The sequence below is a fragment of the Vicugna pacos genome, chromosome 12, assembly GCF_048564905.1.
Source record: "Vicugna pacos chromosome 12, VicPac4, whole genome shotgun sequence".
NCBI lineage: Eukaryota > Metazoa > Chordata > Mammalia > Artiodactyla > Camelidae > Vicugna > Vicugna pacos.
Genome location: NC_132998.1, coordinates 7781287 through 7796982, shown reverse-complemented (window position 1 = coordinate 7796982; position 15696 = coordinate 7781287). Strand labels below are relative to the sequence as shown.

The window sequence follows — 15696 nt, the reverse complement described above, 5'->3', positions numbered from 1 at the left end:
CCAGCCACTTGTTTAATTTTAAAGGTTTCATTTCTTCTGTATTTGATTTTGTGTGACAGATTCTGAAGTGTCAGATTTTTTTTTTTTTGCCTTGTTTTACAGCCAGTCTAAACAGAACAGTCATTCTGGCTTACATTCAGTCTTTTGACAAACACTGAGAAGCAAGCTATTAGGCTGTGATTTATGAAAATTTTCCTTCCTTTGCATTTCCTATAACATTATTTTCTCCACAGCCAGTCTCTTTTTATCTTTTGGTTTATATAAAACAGATTCCATAATTCAGTCAGCCCACTGAAATGCCTTGCATTTCCTTCTCTTTTCCAATTTTTTAAGAAAAAAATATTAAAGATGATTGTGCAAAATTCCTCATTTTTTGAGCTTGTTTTCTATGTATTATTCAGTCTTCAGGTTTGGAAAATGGTGACTGGTCAATTAAAACTCCTGAATACAAAATTACTACAGACTCATCAGTCCATCTTAAGTACTCAGAACAAGAGCAGAAGGACTGGTATTACGCTTTCAACAAGAGATGTTTTAGGCATCCAGTATGTTTAGCACTGAAGCATTTTTAATGCTTTAATATTATAGCTCTTGATAAAAGCTGGTATACTAGCCCATATAATAAATTATGGAATATTTTTGGTTGTGTAAGAGTGTTTAATCCTTGAAGACAGCAGAAAGATGCTCGAAGACTACTGATTTGCCAACACGTCCATGTATGAGAATTGTAGAAACTAACAGCACAGAGCTGGTTTCCATCTCCACACTTGCCCAGTTTATGAAGAAACCCAAAGAAAGAAAATATATCCTTCCTTAGCTAATTATTAACAAGAATTAGAAAAATCAGTGGGCTTGCTGGGAAAGAAAGGGAAATGGTCAAAATGTAGTTTTGTCTAAGGAGCTGATTGGCTATCATTGGCCCTTCCTTCTGAAGGTAAATGGATAGCATGGACAAATCTTCCAGATCCTTATTTACTTAGGTAGAAATTCTATCAACAGTTTTTAATAATAACAATAAAAACTTTTTCTGTACATAATTTAATCTTCCTAACAATCCTATGACGTAGCTACTATTATCCCCATTTTACAGATAAGGAAGCAGAGTCGTAAGTATATTAAACTGCCTAAGGTCACCATTAGGTAACCAAGCTGAGATTCAGACAAAGTCTGGAGTCAAAATCCATGTTCTTGTATCAGTCCACAATATTGCCTCTCCCATCTGAAGAGAACTTAAGAATTTTTCATTGCTGTGAAACTCCATTATCTCATTTAATCTTAATTCACTAATATTCATTTGACTATTTGTAAAGACACAACAAATTTTAAAGTAGCTTTCAAAACATTTTAAATGTTCCTGCTTATCTTAAAAGGTGGCCACAACTGTTTTAAAGCCAGTAAGTAGCTCAAATATCGTTAGCTAGTTTAGGTTCTTTTGTAGGGAGGATATGGGAATCAGGACTCCTAGCCTTTTCAAGAATCCTGCTGTATAAACTGGAATCCTGGGCCCCTAGAACAGTTGAGTTTCAGGATATCGCATCCAAAATAGAGGGGAAAGGAATTGTTTCCGTGCCTATGTTCCTTTTCCTGAGGAGGGGAATTTAAACCTTCATAATAATTTCAGTCTAAACTGTATTCCAAGAGCAAAATAATTTGAGGGTTGCCCTTGGTCACGGCTACCTTCAAACGGTGTAAACACAATCTCTGTGGCATCTGGTATTGTTTAATAACTTGTATTCCCTACATTATTTGAGAAAGCAAAGTCAGGAAGTAGCGATAATACCGCCGTCACTACTTTGCCGACAGGGGAGCAGAGGTTGCTTCTCACGAAGTCGCCCTTCGCGTATTAAAAACGCCTCAACTAGGGGGATGGGAAGGGGTCGGCTATCTAAGGATTGCATTGCTCCGAGCAACAGTTCCTGCCAAACCTGCGCGTCCTGTCCTGAATTCTTACCCTTATTTAGACCTCGTCACCACGCCCGTCTGGAAACAACCAGACAGGTCACTGGTTAAAGGAAGTGACTACCGGCAGCTCCTGACCCGGAATCGGATCCTGGCCCCGCCCCCTCCGCCAGACTTCCTCCTGCAACAGGCGTGGGTCACGCTCTCGCTCGCTCTCTTTCTGCCGCCATCTTGGTTCCGCGTTTCCCGCACAGTAAGTGGTATCTTCTCCGCTACTTTTTATCCACAGCCATCCGCCTTTCTTGCGCGCTGAGCTGCCCTGAGGACTGGGAGCTAAGGAAAGTTGGAGGGTTTATGGGGCCACTGAGTTCCCACTCGGCCCTGGGCAGTGTGGCCTTGGGGGCCTCCGGACAAAATGGGGTCTGCTGTTGGTGTCCTGGCAAAAGCAGGGCATAAAGGCTGCTGGCCGGGAGTCCAGGGCTGGGAAGATGAGAGCAGGTGCAGTGTTGAGGGTGGAAGTGGGAACGTCTGCTGTTGGGAACGGCTTCACGAGAACCCAGAAGATGTTAAGGGGTCACAGCTTTGGAAACTCCTCTCCCTGCGGGCGCGCGAGGACCCCCCACACACACACACACACGATTTTTACTGTGACCAACGAGTGTTGAGACATAAGGCATCCTCTTTTCTCTCTTGGTTCCCGATAGTCGGCAAACGGGAGTCCTGAAAGTCCGAGCCCGGGGGAGGGTGGGGGTGGCTTCACGGTAGCGTCCGAAGTCTCCCGTGCTCGGGAGCCAGACCGGCATCCCCTCCCTTGGATTGAGAACGCAGTGGTGTTGCTCTTTTGTGGGATTTGGAGTGTGGATTTGGACTTCTGGGCACTGGGAAGTCCGCTCTGTGCGGAGTGAAGAGGAGCGGCGAAAGCAGGTGATTCTCTCGTTCAGAGATCTGAAAACGTCATAGTTCACCTATGCTCGCTGCTTTGGGGAGGGTTGTCCCAAACACCCTTACGATTTTTTTCTTAACAGTCCTCTGCAGAATTTTAAGAATACTTGACTGTCGGTTGGGAGCTGGGATCGAATCCCAGTCAATTCAGGCCTCCTTTTTATTCCCTTCCTTCAGAAATGCCTGGTGAAGCCACAGAAACCGTCCCTGCTACAGAGCAGGAGTTGCCACAGCCCCAGGCTGAGACAGGTAGGTTCCCCTAGACCGTTTGCCGTTAATTAAGATTGACCCTGAAAGCATTTGGTGGGTAAAGTGACGAATACAGTTTTGTCTTAGTGTTAACACTCATTAAAGACGGGACCGTAGCTTTACCGTGGAGGAGAGTCCGTAATATTAACTGATGTCCTGAAGGGACTTCGTTAGGGAGTAGAATAAAAACAGTATGTTTAAGATTCAGGAACATTGAAAGCTCCCTGATTTGCTTTATAGGTCATGGCAGCTGCCCCAAAGAGAGCTCTTCTGTGAAATCCTCCCCTCACGTAGGAAAACTGAGCAGGGAAGGGGGTCAGTGATTCTTACCTATGGGAACTAGGTGACACACTGGCAGGCCAAGGAGACCTGAGCTTTTGTGAAGTTCCAGCCAGCAAGTTACATCAAGGTTTTAGATGGCAGTGCTTGGCATTGTGCCATCATCACATGTCTGGATGAGATGTGCTGGTGGTAAATGTGTCATACCGGGCCTCAGGGCCCTCCTAGATGGGTTACCTTATTTTATGCATTGGTGCTGAGATGCTTCTAGTGTGCTGGAATGTCTGCATCAACAGCTTGTCTGGAACCCAGGATTGAAATAAAGCCTTCCTTTAACAGCTTTTCAGCTTTGGAATTACTGAATGTAGAGCATAGTGTAAAGGCAAGTTTTGAATTCTGATTGAAATACATCTCTCTAAAACTTGAGAGGGGCTAGTGGAAAAACTATGATAGTCTTTTTGCTGAGTCAGTTGTGCAGAACTAGATGAAGGGAATTTTCAGGCTGTGACCTGTGACCTCCATCCTTAACTCATTTTTCCCCCTTTATGGTAAATTCATTTAAAAAAAAAAACCTCCACCTGTCACTTAAGGGCAATTTTTGTCTCCTGGAATTAAAATAGAGTTGTTTATAGTAGAAAGCATTAAGGTTCTCCCTCCGCACCTGTCTGATTTTAGCAGCTGGAGGGATTAGTACAGCTGCTGGAAAAGAAAGGAGGGGGCCTCTGAGCTGCGGAATGAGCTATGTGAAATCCTTAAACTACAGTGGATTTAAGAAAGGTAAAAGATAAGGGACTGGTCTCTAACCTGTAATGTCAGTGCTGAACAAAATTTTAGAGAATCTGGTGAACAGCTTGATTTTACAAATGTGGAGACTGAAATTCAAATGAACTTAGAATAATGTGGTTTCAGGTTTCAAAACTAACGCTGTTTGCTTCTGAAGCAATCCTTAGTGCTGTTAAATTTATTCCTGTATATTCTGAGATTGCACGGTAGGTTACATAAAAGCAAGTGCTAGTGATGATCACTTGGGTTTTTTTGTTTTGTTTTTTTAATAACTATAATTAAATAACTATTTGAATGAGGAAGCTGACTCAGGGTATCGGGTACAGTATCTAAAGCAAGTAATGTGGGGCTAATCCCATCTTGAGGTCCAGGCAGAGGAAAACACTCTGCAAGTTGCAAGTTCTGATTAATATGTTTGAGAGCATTTGCACTGTAATCATAGGACTTTGACCTACTCACTCTCCAGGAGAAACTGGTTGAGCCACTAGTCTTTTCTGTAGCAGGATACTCTCAGTTGAGTACATTGTGAATTTGGATTCTATAGGCTTTCCTTTTTTAATACTCCCATCTAGATGTTAAGCGTTTGTTGATCTAATACTGTGTTACCTACTGATTAGTAAGCATGATTTTTTTCATCATTCAGAAAATCTTTTGCTTAGCATTACACTAGTGCCAAATACTGGTCTATTTTGGCAGAATGACATACTTATCCAGATTAAGGGGTGGAGATCCAGTGTATTCTCTCCACTCCTGTTCGAAATAGAACCACAGTCTGGTTTAACAAGTTGGATTACAATTTCATAATACAGTTCCTATCCTTGTGACTAAGCTCTGTCCCTTGTGATCTAATTCATCTGAAGGGGTAACATTACCTAGAAAGGTCTTTAGAGACTGAGTCCAGCCGTTTGTGGTTGATTGTTTGGAGTTAGTAAAATGAGGTATAGAGAGGCTAAGTGACTTAGTATTTAATACTTAGTATTAAATTCTAAGAGTCAGATTTTTCCTGACCTAGTGGAAGCCTTAACACTAAAAGACCTGTTTTTTCTCATTCAGATCTGATTCCCCATCATTATCATCATTCACTAGCTTCCTTGTTCCAGTTTTCAGTATTTCAATTCATGCTCCTTGGGTGGACGGGGTAGAACTGTTCTAGTGGTAATTATTTGGCCTGTGAAGAAGACATGGTTCATTTGAGGAGGAAAGGGAAGGGCACAACTGGGAAAAGGTAGAAAGCATGCTATTCCCAACTCATTCCTGGGCCTGTGCTCCCCATTTAGAGACTATTAGGCTGCTGTTAAGACTGTTCTCTTCACCCTAAAATAGTTCACTTATTTTGGTAGAACTTGGGAAACAAGAGATGAGGAACGGAGTGTATTGTTACTTGACCACTGAAGTATGTTTGGGGAAGGTTGCTGTTGCTTGTCACCTTTGTCTAATCCTGTGTGGTGACTTTCATACTCAAATTTAAAATTCCAGTGTTTCCTGTGAGAGGCATGTTGTAGCAAGTTTGGCTGTATAACTCACCTTTGTTTTTTCCCTCCCTTTTCCTTCTTTATTTCCCGCCCCCCTCTTTTTTTTTTCCTTTCTTCCAGCTGTGCTTCCTGTGTCTTCAGCCTTGAGTGTCACTGCTGCTTTAGCGCAGCCTAAACCTACCCCTACCCCTCCTTGTTCCCTGGCCCCTCAAGAGTGCCCCCTGGGAACCCCTCATCAGCCTTCCCCGTTACTTTCTCCCTCTGTTGCCTCAACCCCTTTTGAAGCTCCTTTTCCCCAGTCATCCACTGGGACAGCCCTTCCTTTGGGAGCTATCCCACCCCCTGCTGACGCCCCAACTTTCCTACCAAACCTAATGGGGCCTCCCATCTCCCCAGCTGCCTTAGCTCTGGCCTCTCCCATGATAACTATGAAAGGTGTTCATTCCTCTTCAGCTCCCTTGTCTCTGGTGGCCCTGGCACCCCACTCAGTTCAGAAGAGCTCTGGCTATCCACCTAACCCTTTTAGTTCACCTCCTTTGGTTGCAGTGGCTGAATTGGGATCAGTGACATCTCCATCAACTCCCATTGCTTCCACAAAACCAAAGACCTCTCCCATTCAGACTTCCTCTCATGTAGTCCCTAATCCAAAAGATATCCCCATCCCTCCAGGTATAGTCAGTACTATTCCTTCCCATCTTGTGACTCCTTTGGCCTCTGTTCAATCTGGAATAGCCTCATGTCCTCAGATGCCACCTGCCACTCCCCTGGACATCCCTTCCCCTCAGGTCAAAGGTATCCCTGTTTCCTCAGCTCTGACGTCTCCACAAAATCCAGTAAGCCTCAGCCTAAAGGGACCCGTTAGTCCACCTGCTGCCTTATCTCTTTCAGCTCAGTCTGTGGCCCCTGATGTCCCCCCAGTTTTCCTCAGTTCTCTGGGCTCTCACCCTGCACCTTTTCATCAGAGTTCTCTTGGTTCTCCAGTCCCACCTTCAGGTCAAACAGTCTCTAATGTTCTGTCAGATCCTATAGAAGATACTGTTTCTGTAGATCACTCTTCTACAGGTGCCTCTTGCCCTTCTCAGAGATCTGTGATTCCTCCCCTTCCTTCCGGAAATGAGATGGTTCCTGCTGGTGAGGTGGTTCCAGTGGGGGTTCCAACTTCCCCTTTGGCTCTGACTGTTGACAGAGGCCCCTCTACCATCACTGGCATAGCCTCCTGCAGCCCTTCTGGCTCCTCAAATGTAGCTACCTCTTCTCCCTCATCTCCTACAGCCTCTCTCATTCTCAAAGACTCTCCTAATGCTTCGCATCAGCCTTTGGTGGCCCAAATTACTGCTGCTTCTCCGGGGAGCTCAGACTTGAAGAAAGCTCCTGTTTCTTCTGTTGGAACCACTCCGCTTGTGATGACTAGCCCCTCTACAATTTCTGGAGCACCTGTTACCTTTGAGGTAGCCACTTGTGTCTCTCCTCCAATTTCATCAGGTCCCATAAGTAGTAAGGATTCATCTTCTCATACTGCCATGGTTGTGGCTCCCAAAGAGCTTTCTGTTTCTCAAGTAACCACCACTCTGGGGATACCAGTCTCTCCACCTGTGCCAGCTCCCACTGAGGACCCCAGATGTCTCCCTGTTTCAGGATTAGTGAAGTTCCCAACACAAGATCTCCAAACTGCACCTGCCTCTGCTATAGGAGTTTCATCAGCCCTGGTAGCCCCTAAAACTCCCCCCTGTCTCCAGAGTACATCATCTTCTCTGGAGATAGCTCTTTCTCCTGAAGCCACTTTAGCAAAGAAAAGCTATGTAGAGCCTCTCCCCGTAGTTAAGCCGGGCAGTGCTACTCCCTCTCCTCTGGGTGTTAACTCCCCAGCCTCTACAATGAAGACAGATTCTTATGCAAACCCAGACCCCATTAGTCTGCTTTTCAAAAATTCTCTCACTACCACAACTGAAGCTGCATTTCCTTTGGAAAGTGCTGCCATTGATGGGATGGCTCCTACAACTGTCAAAGGAACCTCCACTCTTACAACTACAGCCAGCCCTCTTATAGAAGGCACTGTCTCTTTAGCTTCTAAAAGCCACCCAACCAAAAAGGGTATTTCCACTCTTACTACTTTACCTTTGATCCCTCCAGCCTCCGAAAGTTGTCCTGTGGCTCCAGCTGTAACTTTATCTCCCCAGAATCTTTCTCCTTCTCCAGCTACTGTGGCACACGTCCCTGAAACTCCCACATCTGAGTCCTTTCCCTCTCTTCCTCCAGCTGGTACTCGTCAAGGTGCAAAGAAAGTTCATGATATTTCTCAAACCTTACCATTGGCACCTATAACTTCCTCTCCTGAAGGATGCCCAGCTGAGGACTCTGGTGCTTCTGTTACTGCATCTTCCAAAGGAACTTTCCTAGCTGACTCCCCATCTCCTTTAGGGACTAGTGTGTCTCCTCAGTCTAAAAGACCTCCAACCAAGAAGGATTCAGCTTCTACTACTACTACCTTAAGTCTTACTCCTTCTGTTTCTAAAAGTGTACCTGCTATCCCTGATACTTCTGTTGGAAATCTGTCATCCCTTATTTCTCCAGTTGAAGCATCCTCTCTTCCAGAGACCAGTCTTTCTTTTCATGTCCCTAAAGGATCACTAGCCAAGAAGCATTCCCCTACTCCACCATCCCCCAAAGAGTCTCCCATTCCCCCACCTATGGCTCCTCCTTCTCCCAAAGGAGGACCAGCAACCCTATCCCCTAAAGAGACCCTCACTCCTCTAGCTATGGCTCCTTCCCTCAAAGAAGCCCCAGCAACTCCGACCCTCAAGGAGTCTCCCACTACTCCATCTCCCAAAGGGGCCCATACTTCCCCCAAAAGGAGCCCAGCAACTGCATCTCCCAAAAAGGTTCCCATTCCCTCAGCTGTGGATCCTCCCTCTCCCAAAATGGGGCCAGCAACCCCTTCCCCTGAAGAGACCCATGCTCCTCCAGCTGTGACCCCTTCCTCCCCAAAAGGGAAGCCAGCAATTCCATCTCCCAAAGAGGCCCCCACTCCCTCAGTTGTGGCTCCTCCTCCGCCTAAAGGAGGGCCAGCAATCCCATCCCCTAAAGAGACCCCTGCTCCAGCTGTGACTGCTTCCTCCCCAAAAGGAGTCCCTACTCCCCACAAAAGGGGCACAGCAACCCCATCTCCCAAAAGAGTCCCACCTCCAAAGGGAGACCTCATTCCCCCAGCTGTGGCGCCTTCCCCCAAAGGGGATTCAGCAGCTCCATCTCCCAAAGAGGCCCCCGCTCCCTCAGTTGTGGCTCCTCCTCCCCCCAAAGGGAGGCCAGCAACTCCATCCTCTAAAGAGACCCCTGCTCCTCCAGCTGTGACTCCTTCCTCCCCCAAGGGAGCCCCAGCTACCACACCCCCCAAAGGGGCCCAAGCTACCCTGCCCCCCAAAGGGGCCCCTGCTACCCCCAAAGGGGCCCCAGCAGCCCCATCTCCCAAGAGAGCCTCTCCTCCAAAGAGGGACCTTACTCCCCCAGCTGTGGCTCCTTCCCCCAAAGGGGACCCAGCAACTCCATCTCCCAAAGAGGCCTCCGCTCTCTCAGTTGTGGCTCCTCCTCCCCACAAAGGAGAGCCAACAGCTCCATCCCCTAAAGAGACCCCTGCTCCTCTGGCTGTGAATCCTTCATCCCCCAAGGGATCCCCAGCTACCCCACCTCCCAAAGGAGCCCCTGCTACCCGCAAAGGGGCCCCAGCAGCCCCATCTCCTAAAAGACCCCCACCTCCAAAGGGGGACTTTACTCCCCCAGCTGTGGCTCCTTCTCCCAAAGGGGACCCAGCAGCTCCATCTCCCAAAGAGGCCTCCACTCTCTCAGTTGCGGCTCCTCCTCCCCGCAAAGGAGAGCCAACAACTCCATCCTCTAAAGAGACCCCTGCTCCTCTGGCTGTGAATCCTTCATCCCCCAAGGGATCCCCATCTACCCCATCTCCCAAAGGAGCCCCTGCTACCCCCAAAGGAGCCCCAGCAGCCCCATCTCCCAAAGGAGCCCCTGCTACCCCCATAGGGGCCCCAGCAGCCCCATCTCCCAAGAGAGCCTCACCTCCAAAGGGGGACCTTACTCCCCCAGCTGTGGCTTCTTCCCCCAGAGGGGACCCAGGAACTCTATCTCCCAAAGATGCCCCCACTCCCTCAGTTGTGGTGGCTCCTCTCCCCAAAGAGGGGCCAGCAACCCCATCCCCTAAAGAGACCCCTGCTCCTCCAGCTATGACTCCTTCCTCCCCCAAAGGAGCCCCAGCAACTCCATCCCCCAAGGGAACCCCAGCTACCCCACCTCCCAAAGGGGCCCCTACTCCCCCCAAAGGGGCCCCAGCAGCCCCATCTCCCAAAAGAGCCTCACCTCCAAAGAGGGACCTTACTCCCCCAGCTGTGGCTCCTTCCCCCAAAGGGGACCCAGCAACTCTATCTCCCAAAGAGGCCTCCACTCTCTCAGTTGTGGCTCCTCCTCCCCCCAAAGGAGAGCCAACAACTCCATCCCCTAAAGAGACCCCTGCTTCTCTGGCTGTGAATCCTCCATCCCCCAAGGGATCCCCAGCTACCCCACCTCCCAAAGGAGCCCCTCCTACCCCCAAAGGGGCCTCAGCAGCCCCATCTCCCAAAAGAGCCTCACCTCCAAAGGGGGACCTTACTCCCCCAGCTGTGGCTCCTCCCTCCCCCAAAGGGGGCCTAGCAACTCCACCATCTGTGGCTCCACCTTCGCCCAAAAGAGCCTCTTCAGTCCCCAAAGAGTCTCCAGCAACTCCAGGCCCCAAAGGGGCCCCCACTGCATCAGCCGTGATTTCTCCCTCCCCTAAAGAGTCTCTGGCCCCCAAAGAAGCCTCAGCAACTTCATCCCCCAAAAGAGCCCCAGCTACCCCATCCTCCAAAGGGGCCCCTGTTTCCTCAGCTGTGATTCCTCCCTCCCCCAAGAAGGCCCCTACCTCCCCAGTTCCTGTCACATGTCCCTTGGGGTCCACTGCCCCTCAGGCATCTAAAGAGCTCCCAGTAAAGAAAGGCCTCACAGCTCCCAAAGTTCCACCAGCCAAGAAGAGTTCTGCTGTTTCACCTCTTGCATGCCCAGATCCCTCAGTTCAGAATGGTACTAAGGGACCCCTTTCTACAGTGGCTCCAGTCCCTCTCCTAACAGTCTCCACTCAGAAAGTTTCTGCTCCAAAGACTCCAAAACCCCTCCCTATTTCTCCCTTAAAAGGCAAAGATTCTTTTCATTCCCCAAAGGGCCCCTTGGCTTCTGAGTCTGAGACATCTACCCTTTCAGCAACAGATGCCTCTGAGAAGGTCCTTCCTAATAAAGCTGGATCAGCATCTGTCTCTCCAGCACCTACTCCATCAGTCTCTCTGCCTGTTGCTCCCTCCCCAGTTCCCCCTCTGCTTCCTAAACAGCAGTTTCTGCCGTCCTCACCTGGGCTGGTGCTGGAATCACCCCATAAGCTCTCAGCCCCTGCTGATGAGGATGAGCTGCCGCCTCTGATTCCCCCGGAACCAATCTCAGGGCGAGTGCCTTTCCAGCCGGTCCTCGTCAACATGCCCACCCCCAAACCTGCTGGGATCCCTGCCCCAACCCCCTCTGCCAAGCAACCTGTTCTGAAGAACAATAAGGGTATTTGCCTTGGTTTGCCGTGTGCATGGTGTGTTGCCCACAACCCTCCTGGGGGCCACCCACCAATACTAACAGTAGGATGCGCCGCTTTTTCTGGTATATCTGCTTGTGTTTGGACATAGAACATAGAATGGTGAATTTAAAGGCAAAAGCTCTAGGAATGTGAAACAGAATCTTGGTTTTCACCTCAGATAGTCGATTGTATATCCTCTTGTGTAATGTGGTCCAGACTAACCCTGGGTTTGCTGTCATTTTTACCTAACTGATCTGATGTTGAAAACCAAGACCTACTAGACCTTTAATTTGCTCTAATCTCTGTCACGTCACTAACCTTGTCCCTGGGCCTGGGATTTGCTAATCTATTAGGAAATCTGGAACTATCTGAATTTTTCACTTCTTAGACTTAGTAATAACCAGTGCCCAGGGACTCCCTTTTCTTAAAAGACCTATTTTTCCTAACCTGAGAATGGTACAGGTGTTTGCTTTTTCCTTCAGTAGTCTGTTGATGCTTGGCCTTTCAATTGAGGGAAACTTAAAATTTGTGAATTATGTTTGGAAGAAATGGGAGAGGTCACAGGGCAGTACCTAGCAGAAGTGACTATTAGAACTATAGATTGGCATCACTGAGTAAAACCTTCAACCTATGTTAGACCAAACTGGTCTAAATGGTTTGAAAATGGTTTGAAAATAAGGCTAAATGTGTGTACACAACTGCTTCTGGCCTCACCCAACCCACTTTAAAGGATGAGGGGAAAGTGTATCCTCCCCCAACCCCAGTCTTCCTCCACAATGTGATCTTACTGTTTTTTTCCCTTAAATAGTATTTCTGGAGGCACCTTGTCTGCCAGAACCTTTCTGGGATGATTGGACTGTTGGGTAGAATTTGGGATTATATACATCCTTGGTATTTGCCTGTGCCAAGAAGTGAAGACCTTGAGGGAAAGGAAGCAGTTACAGTATACTAACTGCTTAGCTGTATCTATTAATTCATTACTTCTCAGGTCTGGGGCTGGGTCTTTAATGGATGTGTACACACTAGTTTGTGACTAAATTGGGGGCTGTCAGACTGGCTTCATACAAGTCAGTTGATTTACATTTAATTTTGTGAGGTCCAGCTTAAGCTATTGACCTCTAGTCTGAGCAGGCCATGGTGAGGTGCCTCTTGCTTGTAATCTCTACTCTAAAATAGTAAACGTTATTTGTCATCTTAGGGTCTGGAACAGAATCTGACAGTGATGAATCAGTACCAGAGCTCGAGGAACAGGATTCCACACAGACAACCACACAACAAGCCCAGGTGTGTATTGTGTTATTTACTAGTGTAAATGCTTAGGTCAAGGAAGCGTTGGAAAACCAGTGTTGATCAGAAAAGCTGTCTTAATGTATTTGGAGCTGTGAACCTTCATAAGGGGAAAACCACATGGGGATTGTGGTATCCAGGTCTTACATTCCAGTTTACTTGTAGCTGTTTGATCTTCTTAGCTGGCAGCAGCAGCTGAAATCGATGAAGAACCAGTCAGTAAAGCAAAACAGAGCCGGAGTGAAAAGAAAGCACGGAAGGTAAGAGTTTAAGTTACAAACAAAGATTAAAGGTTATGATGAAGCAACTTTAGAGATGGGGAACTGTTGTGGAACTCTTGGTAGTGGTAGAATCATGTATAGTTAAACTAATAAAAGTTACTATGGCAGAAAACCCAGGAAAATCAATTCCATATTCCTATGTAAACTTTTCTTAGTCCACAAAAAGTCTTTGCTTAGTATGTAGTATTATTTATTATTAAGTTCCTTACTTTCTGAGGCTGCTTCTAAAGAAGCTGAAAACCTGATGTTCTTGTCTATTCTTTAGGCTATGTCCAAACTGGGTCTTCGACAGGTTACAGGGGTTACTAGAGTCACTATCCGGAAATCTAAGAATATCCTCTTCGTCATCACAAAACCAGATGTCTACAAGAGCCCAGCTTCAGATACCTACATAGTTTTTGGGGAAGCCAAGGTAAGGAGAGTTTTCTTGGGAGTTGCTCTAGACCAGGGTTTCTCAACCTCAGGGCTATTGACTTTTTGGGTCAAATAATTCTTTGTGGTAGAAGGACTGTCCTGTGGATTATAGATGTCTACCAGCAGTATCACATCCAGTTGTGATAGCCAGCAAAATTTCTTAGCATTTGACAGGTGTCCCCTAGGGAACAAAATCACCCCCTAGATGAGAACCACTGCTTTAGACCTAAGCTACTCCTTTGTCTGACAGTGATATATAATCTGAATGAGGCCAGCAATTTAAAGCTAAAATTAAAATTAAAGTTAGTTAATGTGAAGTGGGTTTAGAGTAGGAGTTTGGAAAAGATAAATGATTTCTTTCATTTCCTGCAGATTGATCTACTCACATGAATGTTTTTTCTGCCCTGTAGATCGAGGATTTATCTCAGCAAGCACAGCTAGCAGCTGCTGAGAAATTCAAAGTTCAAGGTGAAGCTGTCTCAAACATTCAAGAAAACACACAGACTCCAACTGTACAAGAGGAGAGTGAAGAGGAAGAGGTATATAAGGAAATCTTTTGTAGTTTTAATACTCTCCAAATAATACTATGTTTGTATTGATGGGTGGATTCTATATTGTTTGAGACTCTTGAACTCCTTTGAGTTAAGTAGCTTTTGGGTAATGTTACGAACTATATTCAAGAGATGCCTGACTTCTAAGAACTACTGAAGTTGTTCTTGCCTTTAATTTATTGTTTTCCCTCCCACTCTTACAGGTTGATGAAACAGGTGTGGAAGTTAAGGACATAGAATTGGTCATGTCACAAGCAAATGTGTCGAGGGCAAAGGCAGTCCGAGCCCTGAAGAACAACAGTAATGATATTGTAAATGCTATTATGGTAAGTGTCTGAGCCTTTATTCCTTGACTCCTTCTGCCCTGACCAGTTATGGGTGACTTTATCTTCTGTGCTCTGTGCTTAGTATCAGCCAATTAGGAAGCCTTATTCCAAAGTATTCTGAGTTGCCTGGGGGTTTTTAGTGCCCTGACTTCTCTCAGTTTTTGCCTGTAATGACCTCTGATGCTCTTTTCTCTTACAGGAATTAACAATGTAACCATCTGAAAAGAGGACTTTTTTTGGTGTTTCAAAAGAGTAACTGCAGCTTGGTTTGAAATTTGTACTGTTTCTATCATTAATAAAGTTATGGCTTCTTGTTGGATGAATTCAGTGGATGCTTGATCTTTTCCCCCTAAAAAAGCATGAAAGCACTAGAAATGAGAACACATTGTTAATTACTCCTAAGACCTCAGCTTCAACTGAAGAGGTTCAGGGCCTCAGAGTCCCCTCTTAAAGCCTGAGCCTTTTCACCTCTTGTAAGAAGGTATTGTTACTAGGCTACCTGTTAGAAACTTCTTGTCTTCAGAGAATAGAGCTTAATCGTAAAGTTTCTTGTTTCCTATTTCTTTCCCAGATGTTAACTGTTAGCAAATCCTGCTTCTTTATTTAATAATTATCCCATTCTCTGACCTGTGATCTTTCTGAATATATATTGAGCCTCATCTGGCCTCTGAGAAGTATTTCACATTGGTTACATCTTGGTATTTAAGAGCTTTGTACAGGTTTAGAGAAGGTGCATGATAAATGTGCATGACACTACTTTGTAAAAAAGAAAAAAGGATACCTCATTAAGGAGAGATTTTTGACTATTGTATACAGTGCAAATGCTCTGCTCTTAGACATATACAAACATTTTAATCTACAAAGTAAATTATGAGTAGGATAGCTATAATTATGCTAGGGTAAGGGAAAACCTGAACTGTACTAGGCAAACTGGTACATACATGTAGCTGCTTCATGATAAATACAGATAGCTCTGTAGAATTCCTAAGAAGAGTAACATTTCTGAGTGTGGGTTGTTAGGAAATGGATTAGTGGGAAGCAGAGGACTGAAATTTGGAAATAGGAAGGCTGCAAGTAAACATAGCAAGAATCCTAAAATGAGGAAGTGATAATACACGTAGAAGAAACGTTAGACTAGGAATAAATTAACATCATGGAAGGCTTTTGGAACTGAAGAAGTTTAAACATTCTCATTCTATTTTCTCCCTCCCTATGAGAGAGTAGGCATTTAAGCAGATGTGATTAAAAGCTGAGAACCAGAGATGTTAAATGACTTCCCCAAAAAGCAACCAAAGAAGACTAGAGCCTTTTTGTTGTGTTAGGCTATCCTGAAGAAGCACAGATTGGCGTCTGGCTGAGAATGATGATCTTCCATTTTACTGGAGTAGAACAGATTAGATCATTAGATGAACAAAAGTCTCAGGCTAAAGGTAGTCCCCTTGGCTGCCAAGTTTGTGTCAGCCAAATAATTCTCATTTCAGGAAGACACTAGGGATATTATATTTTCTTACCCTTCCTCTACCTAGTTAATAAACTGTCAGTTCTTGGTAAACATGTTCAAGGCTATTACTGCCATCAATG

General features: G+C 46.0%; 2 protein-coding genes across 2 annotated transcripts; both read left to right on the top strand.

The window, feature by feature from the left end:
* The first annotated feature begins 1889 nt into the window (after positions 1 to 1889).
* LOC102528422 (nascent polypeptide associated complex subunit alpha) lies at positions 1890 to 14438 on the top strand. Its single transcript, XM_006218605.2, has 8 exons — positions 1890 to 2152; positions 3019 to 3090; positions 12455 to 12540; positions 12726 to 12803; positions 13090 to 13236; positions 13649 to 13777; positions 13993 to 14115; positions 14315 to 14438. The coding sequence occupies exons 2-8, from the start codon at positions 3021 to 3023 to the stop codon at positions 14327 to 14329; spliced, it is 648 nt and encodes a 215-aa protein (XP_006218667.1). The 5' UTR covers positions 1890 to 2152; positions 3019 to 3020; the 3' UTR covers positions 14330 to 14438.
* LOC140700060 (uncharacterized) lies at positions 5860 to 12534 on the top strand. The gene has a single exon (XM_072972607.1). It carries the CDS (start codon positions 5999 to 6001, stop codon positions 11363 to 11365), a length of 5367 nt encoding a protein of 1788 aa, XP_072828708.1. The 5' UTR covers positions 5860 to 5998; the 3' UTR covers positions 11366 to 12534.
* Positions 14439 to 15696: the final 1258 nt, after the last annotated feature.